The sequence below is a fragment of the Diabrotica undecimpunctata genome, chromosome 9 (genome assembly GCF_040954645.1).
Source record: "Diabrotica undecimpunctata isolate CICGRU chromosome 9, icDiaUnde3, whole genome shotgun sequence".
In the NCBI taxonomy this organism is placed as follows: domain Eukaryota; kingdom Metazoa; phylum Arthropoda; class Insecta; order Coleoptera; family Chrysomelidae; genus Diabrotica; species Diabrotica undecimpunctata.
In genome coordinates this window covers 58,163,738-58,189,888 of record NC_092811.1, presented here as the reverse complement: position 1 = coordinate 58,189,888, position 26,151 = coordinate 58,163,738, and the positions used below count along the sequence as shown (strand labels likewise).

At 33.5% G+C, this 26,151-nt stretch overlaps 2 protein-coding genes across 2 annotated transcripts; both read right to left on the bottom strand.

The window, feature by feature from the left end:
- Positions 1-3,864: 3,864 nt before the first annotated feature.
- LOC140450873 (uncharacterized) lies at positions 3,865-5,752 on the bottom strand. Its single transcript, XM_072544554.1, has 2 exons — positions 4,700-5,752; positions 3,865-4,425 (listed from the first exon to the last, which is right to left on the bottom strand). The coding sequence occupies exons 1-2, from the start codon at positions 5,750-5,752 to the stop codon at positions 3,865-3,867; spliced, it is 1,614 nt and encodes a 537-aa protein (XP_072400655.1).
- Positions 5,753-22,956: 17,204 nt separating this feature from the next.
- On the bottom strand, positions 22,957-25,878 carry LOC140450872 (protein FAM200B-like). The gene is made up of 3 exons (XM_072544552.1): positions 25,672-25,878; positions 24,931-25,360; positions 22,957-23,105 (listed from the first exon to the last, which is right to left on the bottom strand). Exons 1-3 carry the CDS (start codon positions 25,876-25,878, stop codon positions 22,957-22,959), a joined length of 786 nt encoding a protein of 261 aa, XP_072400653.1.
- Between the last annotated feature and the right edge of the window lie 273 nt (positions 25,879-26,151).

The following is a 26,151-nucleotide window of genomic DNA, read 5'->3' as shown; positions in this document are numbered from 1 at the left end:
AATGCCTATACCGACGTAAATATAATCAGCGTATAAGTAAAATGTAAGATGCAGTAAGAGAAGATCTGGAGAAAATGGGAGTGAGACAATGGGAAAAAGTGGTACAGGACCGACAAACATGGAAGGCAATAGTAAACGCGGCAAATACTCACGAAAAGTCGTAACGCCATTGATAATGATGATGATGACGTAAATAATAACTCAAAATAATTGGTATGTTGCAGTAATAATTTTTCAAATTTTAAACAGATAACATAGAGAAACAAAAAAGTACAATGAAAAGTAACTCAAAGCGATAGTAGAAAATAAAAAAAATAAATAAGAGCTTTCTACGAAAACAAGAGCCTATGAACTCTTTCTCCACATATGAAAAATGATGACAATCTATTACTAAATAAACTAGCTAGGGGAATAATGACAATTTGCCAAAATTATTTTACAGTAAATGTGGTTATTATTTAAAAAAAATATATGTTAAATAAAAATGAAGTAGCAATGGAAGCACACCATGGAATTGTAGATGATCACATAGTAATAGAACTACCTACAGATCAAGAAGTAGTTAACAAAATAACGAAGTACACGTAATAATAGCTAAAAATAATGACTGTAACGAAAGTGCAGAGAATACGTTATTTAGGACACATCGAAGGAATGAAAAAAGAAATATGTCGAAAATGGTATTCTCGACACACCCAATACAAAAGAGAAGCGAAGGTAGGCAAAATGGGGAACAAGAGCAGAGTATAAAAGATTGACAAATAAGTACCATTGAGAACTAAAAGGAAAAAGTGTTGGAACATTGAATTTGAATATCAAAAATTAATACTAAATGCATTGAAACTCCTTACCTGTTGTTTCAGCAGTCATATGTTTTACCATTAGCAGAGTGTCCATTTTACTTTTCATATTTTTAAAATAATTATACACATTAAATATTATTTGACGACCCTGATCTTTAATAACGCTACGTTTTTTTCCGTCCATTTTCAGCAAGATTGTTTGAAAATAAAATTATCTAATATTTAACACACACACACACACACACACAACTTGTTCTCAAATGCACTGCTGCGCCACTGAGTATTGAAATGATTTACTGTGGCGTGGATTAGGTAGAAATTTCAAATTTTGACCTCTGCCCAGTGCGATAATATGCAAATTAGATGCCTCCCGAAATGGCGGGACCTCTAAATAGTTTTTAAAGAAGAGTGCAGCAAGACAATTTTTATGTTTCAATTTTGCTCATCGAACGAGTCGGATTATAAAATTAGTTGTTTCTTTCCTTCGGCCAAATAATTATCAACAAATTTTTTTAAGCATATAAAGCAGTATGGTGTGTTGGTTGATCCCACATGTACTTCTTCATGATAAAGTGAAAGTTGCCGTTTATAATACACTAAATTAGTTGGTAGTTTCGGTAAACTCAAAAAATTTTCCATATCGTATGTGACAACTTCAAGTTTACGATTACTTTTTACTTGCTCCAAATCCCATTTAATCGTTTTACGTTCATCGTTTGCGTTCAGTAGATAATGTTTATGCTCAGATTTATATTGTCCTTTTAAAAAATCATTATTTTTAATTTTGATGTTGTTATGTAGTAATAACTGGTAATAATAAATGTAGATGGCTCAAATAAACATATATTTCAAAAGAACGTTTTACAAAACATTTACCTTTTACAAAACTCTAATTAATTACATTATATAGGTTATGTACTCAAATACATAGTAACTTGACAAATGACAATACCTATTTTAAACTAAACACAGAAATACAAAAATAACAAAACGCAATTCTTCTTATTCTTAAACATGAATTTCTTACAAATACCTCCTCTTACAAATTCAATCGTTGTGGTGGTTTAATTTCCCTCTTAGGTCTACTACTAACTAACTTAAGATTATCTTTTGCACCAGATACAGTTTTTAACAAAATTTCATTTTCAACCTCTGAAGTATTTTTATCAAAATTTAAATCATTCGAACTTATTTCTGGAATCGCCTCTAGCTCTGTCTCAGGAGTTATCGGTAGTTCTTGCTCTGATTCATTTTGTATAATAACCGGATTTTGCACAACTACATCTAAAGGTTGAGACACATTCTCATTTGGCACAATTACATCTAAGGGATTAGATATATTCTTTAATATCTGGTTCAAATGTCTTTTCCAAACAATGTTTTGATCTATTAACTTACAAAAATAAATTCTATCACCTAAAATCTCATCAATCTCACATTCCACCCAACCTTTTTTATTTGGGTTCCTACAATCTCTACACCAGACTCTCTCCCCTACTTCAAAATGTACATCTCTTTTCCCTTTATAATTCTGTTCTTGCTTATTTGCTTTTTCATTAACTTGCACACCTTTTGGTGCTAATAAATCTAAACGTGTTCTTATCTTTGACTTAAAAATAAAATTTGAGGGAGACAAATGAACCTGTTGTAGCATGAATTGAATTTCCGTAAGAGAAAAGATATCGACACAATAATGTATTTAATGAAACATTTTTGTTTTTTTCATCTAAAAGTGCTTTCCTTAAACCAGATTTAACAGATTTTACCGCAAATCCATTTGATGCTGGGTGAAAAGGTGGTGAAGTCAAAAATTTTACACCATTATTAGTTAAAAAATTACAAAAATTTTCAGAAGTAAACTGACTTCCATTGTCCGTTTCAACAATTCGCGGCAAACCAAATCGGGAAAAACATTCTCTAAAACGATCTATAGTAGCTTCTGTATCAGTAGAACTCATTATGAAAGCTTCAGGCCACTTTGAAAAGGTATCAATAATTATGAGTATCATTTTCCCCTTAATAGGTCCCATAAAATCAGCATGAATTCTTTCATAAAAATAAGTCGATAATTGAGTTTTAATTAATTTAGCTTTGGTGGGCTCTGGTTTTAAATGTCCACAGACCTTACAACCATTAACTATTTGCTCTATATCAGAATCTAGATTGGGCCACCAGAAGTATGAACGCTCATTTGATTTCATTTTAATTATTCCTTCATGATTACTATGAAGTTCCTCAAGCAATTGTTGTCTGAGGCTAGTGGGAATGACTGCTCGATAACCCCACATAATAATACCCTTTTCTATTGAGAGTTCATTCTTTCTAACTAAGAAAGGCTTAAAAATTAAATTTTCAGTATGCTTAGGAAACCCATATCTAATTAAATTATACACACTACTTCAAACTACATCTTTTCGTGTTTCAGAACGTAATAAATTTGAATCAACTGGTAGTAAGTTTTCCACTAAATTGATATATTCAAAATCTGTTTCAATTTCATCTTCACCTACAGGTAAAGGTCACCTTGATACAGCATCAGCTTTAGAGTTATCGACGCCTTTAATAAAGCGAAAAGTATAATTAAAACCAGCTAAAAACAATGACCAACGTTGAATACGCTCAGCAGCCATTTTTGGTAAGCTTTTATGCTCTCCAAAGATAGCTTGCAGAGGCTTATGGTCACTTGAAATTTCAAATTTCTGACCAGCTAAATATTGGTAGAGTTTAGAAACAGACCAATATATAGCTAATGCTTCTTTCATTATCATTGAGTAACCTTGCTCAGCCTTAGTCAACACACGAGAAATATAATAAATTGGCCTCTCTGAACCATCAGCCATTACATGCATTAGAACCGCTCCAATACCATAATCACTAGCATCACAAGCTAAACTAATAGGTTTCTGTGGATCATAGTGAACTAACAATTTGTCTGAAACTAATTCTTTTTTTGCCATTTCACATTCTTTTGTCCACTTAAATTCTGTACCTTTACTAATTAAATTGTATAGAGGCTTCAAAATTCCTTGCAAATTTTGAATAAAACGTGAATAATAGTTTATCATCCCGGCAAATTAGAAATACTATCTCTAAAAAACTCACATTTTCCTGAATTTAACCTGAATCCAGCCTTGTCTAATCTACATAAGACTTCCTCCAGATTTTTTAAATGTTCATCAAAATTCTTACCTGTGACAACTACATCATCTAAAAAATTTACGGTACCTGCACAACCTTGTAAAACTTTTTTTACAATAGCTTGAACTATTGAACAAGCAGGTTTTGTACCATAAGGCAAACGATTTACCTTATAAATACCATATGGGGCACTCCACGATAACAAACGACTGGTATTATCATCTAAAACTAACTGGTTATAAGCATTTAAAAAATCCAATTTAGTAAATTTTTGACCACCCTGTAAAGCAACAAAGATATCATCTATTCTGGGTAAGGGATGATTAAAATCTTTCAAATACTTGTTCACTGTTATTTTATAATTGCCACAAATACGAATATTGCCATTTGCTTTCATAACTGGCAGTAGTGGTGTTCCCCAATTCGAATTTGAAATTTTCTCTATAACCTTTTCAGCTTCTAATTTGTGAAGCTCATTTTTCACCTTCTCACGAAAAGCAAACGGAACTTAACCTTTTGATTCATTTCTAAACTGACTTTTTCATCTTTATAGGAACCCAACTCTTTTTTAAAAACATTTGAAAATTTTGACAACAATTCAGATAACTTATCAGGCAAATCGTTATATCATTTATAGTAACTTCAGAATCTTTCAAAGACAAATTAAATTTATTAATGATATCCCGGCCTAATAAAATTTTCGTAGCTTTTTTAATTATAATCAATTCACACATTTTTGAACAATTGTTTATTGATACATTAACTGAAATCTTGCCTTCAGGTATAACTATTTCTCCTGAATAAGTTTTTAACCTAAGAGAAGTATTCTCCAATGGAACATGACCTAGTTTCTCTTTATAGAATGAATATGGCAAGCAAGAAACTCCTGCACCAGTGTCAAGTTCCATTTGAGTTGACACAGTATCCAGTAAAGCAGGTACACATATTGGCCTTATAGAATTTATTTCTTCCAAATCTAAACTAAACAACTCTAAAGAGTCTTCCACATTCTCTAATAAATAATTTTTCTCCACTTTACCTTTGCAGGCTGCCATTATGTGACCTCTTTTACCACACTTTTTGCAAGTGAATTGTTTATATTTACACTTACTAAAGGTGTGATTTGTTTTATTACAGTAATTACACTTTACCTCTGCCTTCTCTTCTGATTCTTCACTATTTTCTTTTCTTTCCACTCGGGATTCCACTTTTTTTATTTGTTGAAATCTATTAACCTCCACTTTGTTACCTTGTTCCCTTAATGCTGCTTCCTTATTCAAAGCAATTTCCAAAAAATCTTGCAAACTTTTTGAAGGACTTTCTTCACAAAGCCTATCTAGTATTGGCCCTGGCCTCATGCCTACCACAAACTTATCTTGGACCCTGTATAACAATTTGTCACCAAAATCGCATTGTGCTGCCTGGTTTTTAATTTTCAGATACCAATCGTTAACTGACTCTTGTCCTTGCCGTAACAGGTCAAAAATTATCCTCCTTCGATACACCGACAATCTAGGCTTAAAATGAGTACTTAAAAGTTTCATTAGAGTTTCAAAATCTTTTTCCTTGGGCTTCTCTGGGTTGCATAGGTCTCTTAAAACGTTATAAACCTCCTCACTTAGTAATGTGATTAAAACAGCAACCCTTCTAGATTCCTCAATCAAATTAGCACCAAAATATTGTTCTAAACGTTCCTCAAAAACTTCAAAATCGTCACCCTGTTTATAGATGGCTAATGAAGATGGACCGCCCGTATTTACTACGTTAATAATTGGTTGGTAACCCCTGGCACTCTCTTCATTCCTAGACATTTTGAACTATTAAAATGTTTTTTCTTCAAAATATCTGTTCAATTATTTTCCTCGTCGCCAAATAATTGTTATGTAGTAATAACTGGTAATAATAAATGTAGATGGCTCAAATAAACATATTTCAAAAGAACGTTTTACAAAACATTTACCTTTTACAAAACTATAATTAATTACATTATATAGGTTATGTCCTCAAATACATAGTAACTTGACAAATGACAATACCTATTTTAAACTAAACACAGAAATACAAAAATAACAAAACGCAATTCTTCTTATTCTTAAACATGAATATCTTACAGATGTTAAAAGAGTCGCATACGTTGCATGTATCTTTTACAGGAGGTTTGCGCCGTAGGTTAAAATTTGTCATATCTTTGAGCTCTACTGTTTTGCTGTTTTGTGGGTCTCAAGATATGCAATATGGTCTTTGTTAAGTCTAAGGTTGTTCATGTACCCTTTAAGAAGTTCTTGGGTGTTGACTAATTGGAAGAATCTTCTTTGGGTGTCGTGATCACAAATAACAAAAGTTTTGATAACAAATCCTATAACGCATTTGCTTGAAGACATGCAAGGTACACCGATCAGCGGTGGGTTTTACGAAGAAGAGTTGCAGAAAACATGAAACCCTGACATATACCTGGTTGAAAAAGTACTTAGACGAAAATGCCTGTGAAGATGTATGTGAAATGGCTCGGTATGGACAGCAAACATAACAGCTAGATTAACGTTAATGGCACGTAGCGTAACAATCTGCCGCGTAGCAATACATTTTTTGAACAAGAGGTTGTTATTAACCACAAGGAGTAGGGGAATATAAAAGAACTCATGCTTCTGTATCAGTGTCAGTAAAGTCAACATGAGCTTTCAAGATAGTGGGTATTCTTCAGGTGATTGTGAATCTAGCATCGATATGTCTATCACCGAAGACTATAATCAAGAATTAGATAGAGCTTTGGAAAATTATGAGGCTGCCGCCAAATCAGAATTTTTCTAGCTGCTGGCAACTACACGTTATCGGGCTATGAAGTACAATGTGGTATAAGCCCTGCAAAATCATGTATGCCTGCAGTAATTTTATCTCAACAATATAAACCCAACAGAATATGACTTAGCTTATACGAATGGTATTCCTTTATTTCAATCATCACACAAGAACCAATTGATTTTTTCAATCAACTGATGACAACGAGCACCAAACTTTTCCATGCTAAGAATACTGTACTGTTACCTCGATAATTTACGATGACTGTAAATTCATTATTGTCAAGACGCATGGTTTGGAACACTATATGGATAAAGAAGAAGTGAAGCAAATTGTTGAACTTAAAACTAGCGTGATATCGCCTCGTATACAGTTAGAAAATTTGAACTTTTGTGAATATTGTTATAATGTTTTAGATTTTTGTAAAAATACTGCAGATAGTTTAAGCCCCTTGCAAATATTGTATGCGTTTTGTTCTATAATGCCAGATGATATGACAAATAATGCTCTTATGAAATTCGTTTATTTTTATAAAATTAAGGTAATGAATTATTTAAATAAATGATAAAATTACAAATTTGGAATTTTTATTTCATATAAAACATGACATAATAACATGTTTACATATCGCCATTCCAGTGAAACAATGGGGTAACTGTAAAATTATAAATTTTTCAGGGGAGACGAATGAAAATTATTATTTTTTGCAATTTACTTTTAGAGACGTAAATGAATGTCATATGTAGTGATTTTATTGGGAGAACAAGTAAAATATGAACCGTTTTGACTGATACATATCCAAATTAGATAGTGTATGTAGAATACTTTGATTTTGTAATTCGGTCATTATTTTTCCAAAAGTGTATAATTACAACGCAACGTTTTTGTCGATATTTTTATAAGTAATGTATGAAATGTACATTCACAGAAAGTTTAAACGTGATACATGGTACAACTAAATTAATCTAAATAAAAAATATCAACACTATTGAGATCAAAATGATGTACTTAAACTGTTTTGTAAATTCATAAAGGTTAAAATCGGAACTAAACAAGAAAACCCACAACAAAACTTTAAACAATAGATAAAAATGAAATTTAATCAATAACTGATTCAAAGAAATAATAAAAATTTGGAATAATTGAGAAAGTTTTCACATCTAGAATGGGTGTTGCCATTTTATCTTTTAATTCTAGTTTACAAAAATTATTAATTAAGCCTAACTCTTCTTTAATATCGATTTCGCTAAAGGATTCGTTTTCAGAAGAGGAGTCTGACATAAACAAAAATTACTTACCACATCCGTGCTGCACACTGTCTTCCTCGATGGAGTTCACTGGCAAAACTGGGATATTGGTTCTCGATTTTCGCGAAGTGTTGAAACCCAAAGAACTTTCCGCGGTGGATTTTCCCGAAAATCTGTACTAACTCCGCCACTTATAGTTTTCCCGTAGGCAAAACTATTTTTAAAAAATAATTACTTTATTAAAAAATTACAAAATCGAAAAAGATCGTGACAATTTTTATATAAAATTATAATGTTCCTTCTTTCAAGTTTACGAACAGACTGAAAAATATCTATAATAAAAATGCAATGGTAAAATGATAATTAAAAACTTATTACAAAGTTCATTAGAACACAAATCCTGGATTATCATTCTTGGGTGAATGACTAGAACAGGGCCGGCTTCCATAACTCGCGTCTATTTTAACTTAGGTTAAAAAACCAGTGTAGTTTAAAAACATTAAAAACATAAAAACAATATTGATAGGTAAAAACATCACATAATGATTATAATAACAATTATATTTAACTGTTATTGAAAGCACTGAATGTGCGATCCGCCAAATTGATGATTTACGGCATGTTAAAAGTATTATTTGCCAGTCGCCATTATGGTATTCCAACAAGCTGTTCGTAGAAGAACCGGCGCAGAAAAGAACTCAAAAGCTCAACAGGTGGGGAGAGGTGACAGATGCCGCGAAAATTAAACTGGTCGTGTATACTTTTCCACAAAAAGGGTGTATACAATTGAAAATATTTAATAATTTCGTGATTTTAAATTAAAAAATTATTAAACTTCTTTTTCTTTTAATTATTTATTTTAATGGTAGATAAAAGAAAGTATATTTTTTATTTAATTGTATATAATATTGATGTTGCACAACAAGAAAGAAAGTAGGACATTGGCGACAAAAATTGTAAAGGAATTGTTAATCACCCACTTCGTCCATCATCCAATGAAAATTGTAATTTTTAATATATGATATTATATATAAAGGGATGTAATCAAACTAGTGATTATGTGAAATCACTAGAATGTTTACATGTTAATGTGACACACATTACATGAAGTGTGAAACAATACATCAATGTAAGTATTATACTCATCCAAACAACAAAAAGGGAGTTGGTTTCCTTATTGACGTCTGGCTTGAGCAAAGGAGAGACTATTCTTAGTGTTCAGAAAATTCTACTAAGTAGGATTGAAAAATAATTTCAATCATTGCTAGGTAATCTTAGATAACTGTCCCAAGACAATTGACAGTTGAGATAAAAAAAACCAACCTGCCCGTTGAAGACAGGCAGATCTATAATATCATCCAAATAACAAAACATATAGGGCTCGAATTCAGGTCCAAAAATAGCATCAACAAGTCTTTGTTGAATCTGTGCACTATTGCACAAACCAAAGGGAAGAGAAGTGAACTGAAAAGAACCTCTACCAGAAACATTGAAGGCTGTCTTTTTCCTTGAGTCAGGATGAAGTGGGATCTGCCAAAATGCATTTAGCTCCTCTAAGCAATGACAAAATTCTATCTATCTGGGGCAAGGGATAACTATCATGAACTGTAGCTTCATTCAATGAACGACCATCAAAACAAAACCTATACTCTCCTGACTTCTTTTTAACTAACAATACTGGACTTGACCATGGGGATTGTGCTGGTTCGATTACTCCTAAACGTAACATTTCATCTAACTCTTCATGTAGAATTTTATTCATGTATGGGGACAAAGGATATTGTCTTTTCTTAAATGGTTTAGCATCACCTGTGTCAATAACCATTTCTATCTTGTTGGTTCTTCCAATATATTTAGAACTAGAGACTTCTCCAAGAGATTCTACTATTGACTTTGCCATATTTTTCTCAGAAGTAGACAGTAAGTCTACAGAATACAAAGTTTCTATTTTATTCTTCCTTTGTGAAGAATACCATGTTCCATTTTCAAAGTTTAATAACAGCGAGAATTGACGCATCAAATCATTTCCCAAAATGAAACTGTAAGAGACAGAAGGTACAACAAAAAATTTTACCATATGACACACACCATCAGCCTCTACTGGAAGATCAACGGTACCAACAACTGATTTATTGGAACCATCTGCTAAGCGGGCATGCTTAGTAGATGTGGGATTATATTTAGTTTCTTGGGAATTTAGAAATTCAACTCCAGCGGCACCTACAACGGATGTAGATCAACCACTGTCTAAAAGAACTACAAAGTTTCTAGAGAAAATGGAAATACTAACATGAGGACGACTATCAAAATCTTTCTTTTCAAAAATTGGGTTCAATGATGGCCTGTAAGGTCTATTGGTCTTAGACCTATTCGAAATACAACACTTAGGACAAGAAGATATGGTCACACCTTTTTAACCACAACGATAGCAAGATACTGACTTACTACAGTCACGGGAAATATGACCTGGTCTATTACAATTAAAATAAATAATCTTTTTCGGATTTCTGGGAGTTTGATAAGGGGCAGACTGCATTACTGGAGGTGGAGATGAAAAAGATTGCATCATTGGGGTTGAGGGTGAGAAATATTGCATCATTGGGGGTGGGGATGAAAAAGACTGACTTCTTATTTCAGTATTTTCTGGTGGACTGGGTCTATCATTTTCATACATATATTTGGGATTGGGTCTTCTTGAAGAATTATTTTCTCTGTCCTGTCTGTTGACTACTCCACTTTTATCTTGCTTGTTTTGATTATTCACCACATGAACTTGTTCTTTGAGCTTTTCTGAATCATCAGTTGAAATACCTGCAAGACCTTTAGTAGTCTGCAACAAGGGCAGGACATTCTGTTCCAAACGTTTTATAGTCGCTACCAACATTTCTACTGTAGCAAAATCTTGTAGGGCTATCAGAGGAATGTAGTCCACTAAAATATTTTTCCTCATTATTTTCACCTTTTGGGCTTCACTAGGGTAAGTTTCCAAACGTTTAAAAAGGTTTTCCATCACTGCTGAATAAATGGTTATGGATTCATTCCTTTTTTGCTTTCTACTTTTAATTTCATCTAAGAGATTATCATTATAATCTGGGTGCAAAAAAGCAGATTTGAGTAGGGCTACCAACTTATCCCAACTAGTAATTTTATCTCTAACACTCCTATACCAAATAGCAGCATTACCTTAAAATAGTTCAATGGCTGAACGAAACAGGATGTCTTCGGAAATATTCCTAGACCTAGCAGAATCTTTAACTTTTTCTAAAAATGTGGGAAGAGCTTTACTTTCACCATTAAACTTAATATGTAAATCAGAAATAATGACAGGAGTTGAAACCTGTATTATTGGGGCTGAGACTGTACAACTGGGAACTACAGGGATTGAAACTGATCTACTAGTGGATGGTTTTACTAATTCAGCAGATATTTCCTCTTTTTCCAACACATCATCTTTCAATATCAACAAATCATCTTTACACTCATTGACAAACTTTTTTACATCTTCCTCAACATCATTCATAGGAAAATTTTCTAATCTGGTATCTAAATGTGTAGACCTTGTCTCAAATCTAGCAAAATCAGCCTTAGTTGATTGTGCATTTATTGATTGAGCACTACTATATAAATCTTCCATAATGAACTTAATCTCACACAACTCTTTTTCAGGATCTACTACATTATTAACCAAATCGACTAAACTTGAAGACGAAGTGGCCTCCTTGGCCAACAAAGACCTTAACATCTTTCTCTTATCATCAACTGTCTTATTTGGGACATTTTTACCTCTTATGAAAAGCTCATAAGATAACTCTCCTGATTTCAAATGATTAACTTGAGCAGACTTCATTTTTCAAAAATTGAATAAAAGCAAATAAACAAAATAACTAAAATCAAACTCAAAAACTAGTAGAAAATATGACAATTCTAAGAAACAACCTTTTCCATTTATCACCTGATAGTAAGTATCACTTGCACACCCGCTTACTGGAATCCAAAACTCATCCAATTCGCTGCAACTTCTGCTCTTGACTTAGTAATCAGTTGGTAAACAAAAATGAGGTCTCTAACCTGTCTCTTAAAAATTCACACTTCCACTAACAAGGACTAAGAAAATGGTTTTAAACAACATGGACACTAACAAGCAACGTAAACTGTACATACAAGGGAAGACAAAACACTAATAATATTGTAAACTTGACCTTTGAGTGAGCTACACTAAATAAACACCAAGATAAACCAACTTTTGTTCCGAAAACTAAATGAGAGTGCTCCTAGTCAAAACTAAAACAGCATCTGTTGATCACAAATATTAGACCTGTAGTCATTCAGATTTATGTGCATTCTCTTTTATTTTTAAATGTTCTCTGTACAGGCTGAGCAGCACTTTTCTTGCATTCATTTTGCTCACTTGGCTTTACCCTTTACACGGTATATTGCTTAAAAAGAACAACAATACATATGTTAATATACAACAAATACATATGTTGATATACAATAATACATAATAATAATATACAATCCAATAAACAATCACTGTTTGTGAGACACTTGGGGCACTATAAAAAAAAGGTTTCATATACATGGCAGAAACTAGGAAAAAATTGAAAAATATATTGGTTTGGGGGAAAAGAATCTGTCTTACTTATCAACGTTATCTTACTTATCAACCCACGTTGGGCGCCATTTTTGTAACGATACTATTTTGCCTACCATAGGGTAAGATTATGGGGTTAGAAAATTGGGGAATAGAAACTATGCGGATGGAAATAGGGTAAGCAAAATAAACGCTACTTGTGCGAACGGCACTCAGGGTTTGTTAGGAGAGCTGGGGTCGTGGATAAGTAAAAAATATCAAACGGTTTGGATTGGGGCAACTACAAAAATATGAAACAAACGGTCATGAATCTCTTGGGACAAAATAAAAAGAAACAGGAAACACCTCTAGTAATTTATAAAGAGCGCCACTTCAAGGTGCCTAATTATAGCTATTACAACAACTAGTTGTAACTAGGGAAATAATTATCTGAAATGCAAAACATATCTTTTTACATGAAACTCAAAAAAAGGGTTATTTATAAAAATAAACAAAATGTTAAGAAACAAAATTTAAGATTTATTGTAGTGTCACCACAAACAGTTACAAAATAGACAACGCAAAAATATTACAACAAATAGTTGCAAAATACAAAAAAGACTTACATGTGTAATCTGTTTACAAATTCCAGGAGTTGGAGATACTACAAAAACTAACAAAATTTACATGTAAGTTAACCTTTCTTTTAAAGAAAACAAAACAAATCAATATCAAAAATGCTAAAACGGGCTGTCATAAATTAACATTAAATTTAAAACAAAACTGAACAAATACAATGACAGCTAAAAAACAAACCATAAAATTTACTACTTTAAATATTACTATTTTTAAATTTTAACGAAAGCAATTATTGTTAAAACAAAGTCTGTCTTTACTTTAAAATTTAAACACAAATAAGAGTTACCTAGATTTCACAAAAATTACACTTTAAATTCCTGAGGCCAGAAATTGGAGTTGGACTCTCTGGACACGAACACACGAACAAAAGGGACTGTATCTTACACTGTGAATTTGATCGACCATTTGAGGCCGAAGCCGGCACTGGACACAAAACTTATTACTCTGCCTTTTAAAAATCAGGAACAGGTAAAATTACATACACATTATTAACTGCTACTAAAAATTGTTTTACATAACGTAAAACGAAGATTTCCCTGAAAAGGGACAAAAACAGGAAACTACAAATTCAAATTCGACGAGAATTTGGACATAACGCTGGAAACCATATCACTCTTGACTTGACCGCAGCTCCAACAAGACACAACGGAAATTAAGACGTAAATTCTTAATTTGAAAACGCAATATCGGGCGGTTTGAACAAAGAAATATCGAAGAATTTGCGCCTGTGACATAAACAAACAATAAAATGATTTATTATCGACGGCGGCGACGCATAAAGAACGAGAGATTATTTGGGTTTTAAATTGAAAGATACGAATTAAGAAACATTGAAAAAATTCTTCGTTATTATAATGCATACATAAGGGGATTTCAATTTAACACATATACGAGAGGATTCCAATAAATTTCAAATTCTACAAGCTTCAATTACAAAAGAAGGCACTGAGGATGATCGGATCTAGATCGAAAACGTCACGTTATGCTGCTGTATAAATTTTGAAGACACTTTTTAAAAGTTTTAATTATATGTTTTATACCTAAATACAAATATGAAGTGTTTTACTTCTGTATAAGTTTTTTAAACGATGATATACAGCCAACCACTGGGATTTTCCCATTAATTTTTATATTGAATTATATCCTAAAACAGGATAAGGCATTTGGTTTAAGATATTAATTTTTTTATCTGATTTGCTTCTAATTATTCGTAGGTGTTCTATTAGAGTAGAATGAAATCTCTCTATGGATCCTTTAGGTTGGGTACTATTTGTAGTAACATAATCAGTATTTACTTTAAGTATGTCGAAGAATTCTTATACAACAGAGTTTTATATTTCTGTGCCCCGGTCCATAGTTACAAGATCAGGAATTCCATGATGTGTCATGAAGGTTAGAAAAGCTCTTACAATTTGTAACGAGTCCGTTACTTAAATAATCGTTTACCTTTTTTTGTTACTGGAATCTTTTAATTTAATTCTAAATTAAATTCATATTGAAATATTCTTAAACTTAATATTTAAATAACTCCCAGTAAATCTTATTTTCTAAGGTTGGCATTAAACCGCGTCACCAGTGGTAAGATTCTAAAAGTACATCCATTCGACGACTTGTAGAACCTTAACAGGGAGACTTGTCAACTGGATGTGATCGAAGAAAGATCGTTTCGATCAGAATAGTAGCGGCTGGGAAGTGACATTTTTCCCGAATTGAGTTTAAGTTTATTTTATTGTCAAAAGCTGTTCGTTTTAGAAGAAATCTTGAATAAAATCCTTTATAAAAAGGTATATAAAAAACCCAGTTGGGCTATGTTGCATTGACAAAACGTTTTCGGAATAAATATTCCATCATCAGTGTCCTAAAATAGTATTTAACCACTTAATTAAAAAGAACATGAAATGATTTAAGTTTTGACTAAGGTTAATGTAAAAGTGTGGTTAATACTTACTAGTTAATATATGGATGTAGCCACTAAATATATGGGTAAAAACCCTTTAAAAATTATTAAATAAGATTTGATTTACATTATGTCTAATTTACAGTTAAGATGTTAAAGTTACCGTTGGATTGGTAACATGGCGACATATGACTCTACATTAGTTGCGAGTCCTGAGACGGTATGTCTACGAGGACTTTGTCAAAGCAACTGATTGAAATGACAATCTTGGCAGGTTAAGACGGAAGTTATGACAGAGCAGTCAGTGTAACTGTATATGTCTATTTAAGACAGAAGCCAACGTTGTTTAAAATTGTGAAAGTTGAAATAAAATAAAATTATAACAGTATCAACCATCAATGTTATTGTCTTAAATTATGTATGTGAAATGAAATTGTGGTGAGAAAATTATGTGATTATAGTTAGGCAACCAACTATACAGTGTCGAGTGGTGTGATTAAAAGATTCTTATATAAGGCCCTTTATGTTTTAATAACATTTGGTACCTGGAAAATGGAAACTAGACACTGGTGGAAAGTTGGGTTCTTGAAAAAATATAGGAATTGATATATTTAATATGTGAGGATGTTGTTCAATGAATGAAATAAAACTATTATGATATAAAGTTCATGTAAAAATTAACTTACAACTCAATTATATTAGGCCCTGTATGTCAAAAAACAACATTTGGTACCTGGAAAATGTAAAACTTCTTGAGTTGTAAGTTCATGAATATGAATATCTGATTGGATGTTGACAAAGTGAGTGAAGTAGTTATATTTTGTGTGTTGACAAGTATGAAATGGACAAAATTTGATGGTTGAAAGTGGTTTTGTAATATATTGGTCGTAAAGTACTTAACTTATAACTTGAGAAAAAGCCCTATCTGTTATAAAGCAACACTAGGTACATAGGAAGATAAAAGATTAAGTTATAAATTGGTAAGTTGAATCAACTATTGGTCTATATTGGCTATAATAGTAAAATGAAATTGTTGTATGTGGCTCTGTTAAATTTGAGTAAAGAGAATGAAAATTAAGGTGTTTTGAGAAGATTGTGATAAACGGATAGACTACGAAAGGCTGAGGTCCCCAGAGAACCGAAGCCAAACCCTGAGGGAATTGTGTAGAGAAGTAAAATAAGAATTTAATAATATGGAATGGGTGGTGGATGATGGATGATCTGATCTGAATTTGGGAGTGTCGAAATAGAAGCATGGAAAGTATTGGTTATAGTGATTAAGACATGAAGTTTGGGTTGAAAAGAAAAGAGTGGGATAGATAGAAAGTAAGATGTATTGGAAGAAAGGTTTTTAGAGTGAATTAAGGGAGATGAGTATTAGGTGAACTAATAATTAATATGGAATTTAATTGTAGAAGTAAATTGGGGATGTGGGTTAGGAGAATAGTTGGCGATGGAGAGGGAGAAAATCTCGATTGAATGAAACATGACGATTAACGCAATTTGGGCTTTTTTGTTTTTCTTTAAGAATTTCAAGATCTTCGTATAAATCTAATTTGAGGAAATTTTTTTGGGAGATATTGTGGATAAGTGAAACGTCTTCTGGGATATTGAGGGTGTGGTTGTGTTCTTTGAGATGTTGAGAGAAAGTGGAAGTATTTTCTCTTTTTATGTGCTCTAGAGAGCGTGAAGAAAGAGATCTGCATGTTCTACCTATGTAGGTGGCATTGCAATCTGAACATTTAAGTCTATATACTCCACTCCGGTTCATATAGTTGATAGGATCTTTGGAATTAGAAATGTGTTGTCCCAAGTTGTTGGGTACTTTGAAAGAAACATGGGTGTTTTCAACCGAACGTTGGATGAGATTTCGAATATCTCCAGAAAGACTTTCATGGTAGAAAGGGAGTGAAACATAGTTGGGTTTGGTGGTAAGGTCTCTGGGGAACGCAGTCTCCCGCAGGGTCTTAAGGTGTTTTTTGTGGATGAGTTTGTTGATGATGTTGTGATCATATCCGTTGTTGACTGCTATTTGTCTGAGTATATTTAGTTCTTTTTTGTAGTTTGAATCTGACAGTGGAATGCTTTCTAGGCGATGGATGTAACTATGAAAAGCTGCGTATTTATGTGACATGGGATGGTTGGATGAAAATGGAATTACGTGGTCAGTCTGTGTGGGTTTCCTATAGATACTGAAGTCGAAGTGGTCATTTAATCTGGTAATGGTTAGATCAAGAAAATTAATTGACATGGAAGATTCTAGTTCCATGGTGAACTTGATATTGGGGTGAATTTGGTTGATTTTGGAAAGTAAAAGTTCAGCTGAATTGGAATTACCTGAAATGAAGACTAAACAGTCATCAACATAGCGAAACCAGTGTAGTATTTCAGGGTTTTTATGATCTGAGTGGATTCTAAATGATCCATAAAGACATCAGCTAATAGAGGGGAGAGACAGCTGCCCATGGCTAAGCCATCAGGTTGTCTATAGTAATTGTTGTTAAAAACAAGAACTTTGTTTCCTTGTGGATTTTAGAAGAAATCATTTGAGTTATTTTGTTGTTTGTACGAGGATACTTTCAGTTGGGTCACCCTAGCCGGTAAGATGAAATTACAAATAAATTATAAGGAAAAATCCTTCATATCATCCGCCATTGTTAGTAAAATTCAGATCTATTTTAATTTCTTCTTTGATAGGTATTTCATATATTTTATACATGTCATATTTCACCTTATTTCATTAAGGAAAGTGTTTTATACCTAAATAAAAGTGTTTTATACCTAAATAAATTATAAGTATTAGATTCTATATCTATCTCAAATTTTTATTTCCTTTCAAGCGTGAAAGCAAACAATTATTTATTTCAATTTCATACCGTTTAAACCGGCTAATATTTCTTTTTTTTTTCCTATTCTATAATATATAAAGATCATGCTTTCCTTTAAAACTATCTATTTAATATATCCATACATTATAAAAACATTGTCACACCATTCGAAGGTCACTATTTACCGAAAACCATTAAGGTTTTTATTTCAATTTAAGGTCACTTGTTGACATTTCTTGTATCGCCTTTCAAGGTTGATAAACCTTGTGTTTTTCCTTACCTTTTGTACGTACAAAGAACATGAAGTAACACAATTGTTCCTTTTTAGCCTACTCCCAGAATCCAGTTGCAAGTCAGGGGAAGAAAATCTTTTTAGTTTTTTTTTGGGTTGTACTTACTAAGGACAAGGGGAAGAAGTTTTAAGTTCACTGGTTTTTATTGGAAATTTAAGAAGAATTTTAAGTGGACTTATTTGTCTAAGAGTACCTGATACAGTGAATCCAGGTTTGGTGTACCTTTTACCACCTGAGTCTAGTTCTCCACCGGATTATCTTCAAGGGCAACCTACGGAAACCGGCAGGAAGAACTTACTTTTATTTTTGTTTCTCATTCAATTATTTTAAATAACTTTTGCTACGTCATCTTCAAGGTTTTAACTTTTGGTTCCACTTTTAATTTAAATATATATCCTTAATAATAAATACCTTCAATTTTCTTAAAACATTAATCATTGTAATTTAATTTAATTATTTATTGTCTACCAAGGGATGAGGTTATAACTCTCCCTTGAATTTCTCTTTGTTAGGTTATCGTGTGCACACATATCCAGAGAGTTTTCACTTGAAAACCTAAACAATTCTTGAACGAAAACTAAACTATTAGTGAGTAGTATATAATTATATTTATTATTTATACATTATTATTGGGTATAACTTTTGTCACGATTTGAAATTAAGGGGTATATCAGGGGTAAATTGTTTTATAATTATATTCAGGGATTTTACTGTAAATATAGTACATAAGAGGTGGTGGGTAGTATATAAGCATTTAAAATAGTCTGTACCTAAGTTTGGTAATTATTAAAGTTGTGGTTAAAATTTAATATTTCAATTAGTACCTATCTTTCATATTTCAGCAATACAAGATATCTCGGAAGAAAACATTTAACTTACTGGCGCCCAAGCATTCATTAGAGCAACTTTTATCTTTCATCTGTTTATTTCTTGGTGGTTTTCTTGTCATTAGTTCTTATATCTTACGGTCTCTGTAGGGCATGCAAATTGGCCGAATCCTTCTTTGGGTGTCAAGTGGTCATTCTCCTGCATAGTCGCTAGCCAACACTTAATTCTGCTATATTTTAAAATTCATATTTACCCTTTATTTATTTCTTTTACATAATTTATTTCTATCTAATCCCTTCCATCTTCCGTTAATCCACATATTAGTTCGTTGGTGTATCAAGGTACATTTTAGAGTTCACCCTTTTGCTACACTGGATAGAGTCACCCAGACTCCTTAGCACATTTTTGTTACACATTTCAGTAAGGAAACTGTGTGTGTAATCATTACTTTTTGATTTGGTGGATTATGATCATATTTATTTACTTGCCAAATATTAGGGGAGAGTGTTGTACCTTGGGACACTTTTTTTAATGACCTGTAACTATTTTAGGGGAGAGGTGGGATGGTTGATCCCTGTTTTAGTGTTTAAAGATTATGTCAGATTATGTAATAGTTATTTTCTTAATTTCATTAAACAGGTTCATAATGTGGTTGTCTCCTTCCACTGGGTGTTCACCTAGAATCTCTTTCTTGTAGAACAAATAAGGTAAATCAATTTTTGTAAAACACTAGTGCGGTTCAAGAATCCCTGTCCATGAGGGATACTTGATCCCCGTGAGGGGGCTACTTGATCCTTGGGATAAAGTATCCCATCTATGATGCATAGCATAAGTAATTATTGCCAATTATGAAAGGTAATTAAAAACAATGAAACAAATTAAACTACCTACTTTATTAAATAAAAACATAACATACAAAAATAAATTGAGCCAAAAAAGAACAATTATTTAGAAAACATTAGCATCAAATCTATGGTTAAATTTTATAATGTCAGCAGTCCTGGCCGTTTTGCTGACGGACGGCTGCGGCAGCTTTTGTACGTCTGTCCGAACCCACTTCGCTAACGTCTTCTACTGTTGGAAAAGTGAAACAGCTTCCTTCTAGTCCCCTCCGCCTTAAGAATTTAACGTCCAATGTATTTTCTTTCGGGCCCAAAACTTTTCCAACATAAAACTTCATTGTTTTTTTAGTACAAAACTTGACTAAAACGTAGTCGTATGGCTCAGGATCCGTGTCATCAATAAGCTTATCATCTAAAAGGAACTCAGAGCCACCGCTGCTATCTGGAAGGCTGGGAAGATCATCATCCTCTTCATCAGTCGAATCGAAAAGTTGAGTGTTTCTAAGTGTTGGAAGCTTTTTTGCTCTTTTCTTATTGATTGCGGCTTTCTTAAGAGCAAGTTCTTCAATTTCTGCTTTTTTAGGGGTATCAGTTAGGATGCGAGAGCGCCCCCGTTTTCTACCTCGAGAAGATTGGGCACGAGGTGCTGCCTTGGGATAGGGCATGATGTCTTGTGGAGAAAAATGTTTCAGAGACATTATATCCGATGTTAAAGTGCAAGGTTTTAAGGCCCCAGACAACGTTGGTTCTATAGAAATTGATGTACTAGCACTAGGCGTTGGCTGTATTGGATCCAGAACTGATTCCTGAATCAAAGTTCGGTCTGGACGGTCCGTTACAGCGCTGGTCATAAATTCGTCGTCAGTAAATATGTTTGGATTTATCGGCCATATTCCAGATACTTTGAACCCACTTATGATATTTGAAGAAGCCATGGCTCGGGAGACCGCATCTACAAGTAGTTCTGCAATGTCGTAAATGGTAATAGTTCTCCGGGAAAATTTGAGCATAAAATTAGAAGCTGCTTGGGAGTAGTGAGTCTTTAGTGGGCCAAAAACCGCGCGGTCGAATGGCTGCAACTTATGAGAGGTGTGCGGCGGAATTGTAAGAATACGATGCCGTTGTCTCTCGCATAATTTACAGCCTCCAATGAGCAGTGGCTCTCATGGTTGTCCATAGCAATTAAATGTTTCCGTTCTAGGCTTGGTTGAGCGAAACGAACAAAGTGTTCCAAAAACTTCAGAAAACCAGAGCAAGTCATCCATCCACTGAGATATGTTGCTGCATTGCTGCCACGAGGTGCATGGCTTAGGAAAACCTGTCCTGCCAGTTTTTTCTGGGAAGTATCATGTAAGGAGGCATGTGACCCCCTGCAGAATTGATGCCAGTACATACCGTAACCAGTTTGCCTCGATCTGCAGATGTAATTTTGCTCACCTGCTTCGACCCATTCACAGCAATTATTTAGCAGGTTTGTGTACTGTAGCGAGGCCAGTTTCGTCAATATTCCATATACGTTTAGGGGAAACTGGTACCGTGTATAATCATTTGTTAATTGATTAAAGAATGTACCAACTGTGTTACGATTAAAAGCTGAGCTTCGTGCCAAGCTTGTGGCTTCGGGTGTCCTTAATAACAGCGTAGGTCCTTAATAACAAGTGCAAGTTTTAGGTTAAAGCAGTCACAATTGAAATATCAATGTTTTAGTATTTAGTGGATAAAAGTACAAATGTTTCACCTCTTTGGGCAGTATAATTATAAACTAAACGAATTAAAGTTGTTATAACTTACATCGCACGCGTAAAATAAACTTTCAATGTCACAAAATAGAATAATCTCGATTAAAATGTCAAGCGTGTTCTGAAGTAGCAGCCATTTGTCAAAACAAAGTAAACAGTGTGGCCTCTACCCAAGTGGATCAACAGAGCAGTAATATGATATCATTGGTCGCCAAATTTAAATGGGGATCAAGTATCCCACCGGCATCAACTATCCCACCTCTCCCCTACTATTTAACGCATTGAGTTGGGATTTAACATAGCAAATTAGCAATATGTTTTTTAAGCACCAATGTATTTAAAAAGTTAAAACAGATATGTTTAAGACATAAATTTAATCATTTTTAATTTGGTGTAGAATGGACCGAGATACAATTTGGTCATGTACCTTGAACCTCCTAGTATTGTACCTTGGAACATTAATTCAGTTACCAAAATGATGTAAAACGATAGTTATATCACAAATTAAAATGCATAAAAATGAAAATAGTAAATAGGGTTAACATTTTCGACAAGCATAAATAAACTGCTTCTTTCAGATGTAAATTTTATTCAAACGAAACTCGTAAAATTATTTTTATATAAAAAAAGCAAAATTAAACATATTTGTGGTCATTCAATATCATGTTATCCAAAACTTATTCCAAATCTCAACATTTTGAGCTTGACGATTTTAGCTTATGACTTAGCTATTCCACTAACGTGAATTGGAGGGGGTAATTTTGCAATTACATTTTCTTCGAGAAAATTAAAGCTTGTAGTTGCATCAAGTTGCATGTAGTTGAAGAACTTATCGGAGTTTTTATACCGACGTAAATATTTTAGTTCGTTTTCGTCGTCACAACGTACTATTTCAGCTAAATAATAAAGGAACCTTTTTTCCCCTGAACTTTCACTAATACAAAGTCGCCAGCTTTAAATGATAATTTCTTCTTGGTGTCCTTGGAAGTAAAAGTTTTTCTTCTTTTTGATAAACTCTTGCGTAGAATCTCCAAAAACTTGCCTTTTAGTATTTTTAAGAGTAGTTGATTTTACTTTTTTTAAGTGTGATATTTCATATTTTTCGGTAGTGTCTGTCAATATGCGAGATTTCCCTCGTGGTCTTCCTCCACTGACCTTTTTAGGGAGGTTGTTTAGGAAATGAACGTAGCATTTCTGGAGTAACAGCAACAGATGTCGAAGGAGAATTAATTTGGTTTCGGTTATTTAGAATACTACAACAGTTTTCAGTCTGATTAGCTAAAACAACACCTGAACAGGCTACAACATCACATGAACTATTTGAAGTTTTAGATTAAACATCAAAGTTCTCGGTACTTTCAGATTGAGCATTAACACCATTGTTGTTGTTTTCTAGTGGACGATCCGAAACATAAGAGGTGAGAAATTCGTGTTCTCGGAATATGTCTTCATTAAGGGGATAAAGCCCCGATACTTCAAAACCTTTAAGAACATTCGATATTTAATATAACTCGATAATATAAAAAAAAACGCCTTCTTTAACTTAATATCACCTCTGAATAACTTAAAATTTCTTTTCTGATAACTTGAGCCACGTAGCGTTGGTCGTTGAAGGATCACTCTTCTGACCCGTTCGAAGGTTGGATATAAAGTGAGCTCTTACACTTTTAATATCGTCGGCTTCCGTCAGTTCCAAGTTAAGCGGAAGCGGTAGGTAAGCAGTTTGACCAATTGATAATACGATTACATGTATAGTTGGTTGCATACCTTACAGGCAGAATTAAGTTATTTTAAATTTCTCAGTAACGATAAAGTAATCTTATCGTTACAAGCTACTTGTTTGTCTTGATCATTTACCAGTTGAGATAATACGGTTCCTACTGCTACATTACTTGCATCAGTAGTTAATATAAAATCTTTATCAAAATCTTGACACTGAAGTGTAGGTCCATTAATTAATAGATTTTTGCCATCTTCGAAATATTTTACAAACTCTGGAGTGTGTTCTATCTTAGCATCCTTTTTAATCATTTCGTTAATGGTTTAGTTCAGTGGTTCCCAACCTTTTTCCCTTGATCGCCCCCTTAGAGGGGTTTCACCAGTTATGAATACTACAATCGCCCCCCCCCCCCCCCCACCCAATTAAATTGAAACAAATAATGAATCTATACAAAAGGTAAGTATCCATATTTATTTATTTTTACATTTCGTAAAATGATAAATGGTTATATGTGTGTAAAAGAATTGTTAATGGCTTCCTTGGGCCTGGTGTCCCTCACATAATTTCTTTATGTCTGGCTCAATGTTGGTTAATAACAACTTCAAATCCCCTCTTTCAATTATGTCGAGACTATTTCTTTGTCTGTTTTTCAATATACACACAGAACTAAAACCTTTCTCCACTAGATATGTTGTGGGGAATGCCAATAATAATAATTTGATTGCATTCCACAAAATTGGATACACTTCTTTTATCAGCGGCCAAAATCTTTCGTACCCACACTCCCGAAACAAACTTTCAATTTCAACATCATGTCTCAAAGTTTTCTTGAACAGAAGAACATACCGTTGAAACTTCCACGCTCAAAGGATTGATAAACCAAGTTGGCACTTTCAGACTAGTCAAATCTTGGAATCGGGACTGCAGATCTTCTTGCATATTTTCTTCTCTCTCTTCTCTGCATATTTTCTTCAAAAATAGATAGTTTGTCAATGAATGCTCCGACTACTCCCTTCACTTTGGCCATATTTATGTTCTTCCCCTGTAGTTGCAGGTTCATTTCATTTAATTTTTGAAAAATATCTGATAAGTAAGCGATGTCATTTCGCTTCTCTTGTAGTTCTGTACTCAGTGTGGGGTCAGTAGTATTAAGAAATTCAATAACAGTATCCATGAGACTGAAGAACCGCCTTAAGCAATTGCCTTTAGAAAGCCAGCGGACTTCCGTATGTAGTAGCAATGTATTAAATATCTCATCATTTTCTTCACAAAGTGTACGAAATATTCGATCATTCTTTGGTTTTGCATTAATTTTATTTACCGCATCTATGACAAGTCCAAGAGAATCGTGCAACCTCCCACTCAAATTCTTGACAGCCAAATGCTCTCTGTGAATGATGCAGTGAACACACAAAATTCCAGGTACTGCTTGTTTCAGATGTGCAATAAATCCCCAATGGCGTCCTGTCATTGCTGCTGCACCGTCAGTAGCACAGGCGATCATATTTAATAAGAGAATCTCTTTTTCCTCAAAAAATCTCTTAATGACCGCAAATATGGAAGATCCTTTTGTATCAGTAATCAGACTTCCAACAAATAGCATTTCCTCGGCCATTTCTCCATTGTCGTCAATGAATCGGACATATGACAGCAGCAAAGCTGTGCTGTCACTCAGAGTACTCTCGTCAAGTTGCACAGTAAACTCTCTGCTTTTCAATTTGTTGCAGAGAACATGTTCGACATTCGCTCCCATTTCATCAATCCTTCTGGAGACAGTATTATTGCTGAGAGGAACTGCATCTGTTACTTGGCTGGCCTGACTGGGTCCCAACATAGTATCAACTATCTCTTTGACAGCTGGGAGGATGAATTCTTCTCCAATTGTGTGCGGCTTGCCACTTTTTGCTCTTAAGAATGATACCTTGTAGGAAGCAAGTAAACCCTTGTCGTTTTTCTTGGTATCTTTTGCAATCAATGACCCAACAGTAACTCGCCTTTCATACTTTGCCTTGAGCTCCTGTAAACGAAAGAGATACACATTCACTTTAATTATTATAAGTAATGGTAATAAAGTTTAAAAAAAGTTTTCTTTCAGTCTGACTTTTGGTAATAGAACGTAAAATAATTATATGTTGCTAGGTACAGTTACGATCACTAAATAGTTTACACTTTAAATTTTACATTGTAATACTTTTGACGTAAAAGGTGCGTTTAAACGGGGTAAAAATTTAAAAAATAGGCTCCTAGATACGTAAGTCTGTAAACTATTCAATGATTGTAACTGTACATGGAAAAATTACATCCTACAAACAAAAGACTTTTACTCACCGCAAAATATTGGACGGGTCTGTCTGACTTCTCTGGATGAATCCTCTTCAAGTGATCCATAAGACGAGGCGGCTTCATAGATTCGTTTAACAATGATTTTACAAAAATAAGACATAATGGTAGATTCTTATTTAATGGCAATTCGATTAATCCATATTTCAAACACTCCGTTGAGTACTGCCGGCACTTTTTTTCAGGTGCTGACATAGCAAAACAAAAGAGTAATTAATTACAACTTATTGAGAAGGCAAAGAATAAAAACACTATCTCGCAATTCTCAATAAATAATAATTATATTGCCCCGCGTCGACGTCTCTGTCCGAATTCTAACATTGTGACTAATAATGATTCTAATATTGTGACGCCTCGTGTTCGACAAGATCTGTGACTAGACTAGATGTTTGTGTTATTATTACCTGCATTGGTATACATATATTTACTTTTTATTATCCTATGGATATCCGATCGAAAGTATTGTAT

Bases quoted from the DNA above. Each gene is read 5' to 3' on its own strand.
- LOC140450873 (XM_072544554.1), bottom strand. From the start codon at position 5,752: ATGTCTAGGAATGAAGAGAGTGCCAGGGGTTACCAACCAATTATTAAC. The intron at 4,426-4,699 runs GTATCAATAAAC...TTTCGTGAGAAG, and splicing joins AAGGCAAGATTTCAGTTAAT to GTGAAAAATGAGCTTCACAA.
- LOC140450872 (XM_072544552.1), bottom strand. From the start codon at position 25,878: ATGTCAGCACCTGAAAAAAAGTGCCGGCAGTACTCAACGGAGTGTTTG. The intron at 25,361-25,671 runs GTGAGTAAAAGT...TTTCGTTTACAG, and splicing joins GACCCGTCCAATATTTTGCG to GAGCTCAAGGCAAAGTATGA. The intron at 23,106-24,930 runs GTCTGATTACTG...ATGTTCTTAAAG, and splicing joins GGAAATGCTATTTGTTGGAA to GTTTTGAAGTATCGGGGCTT.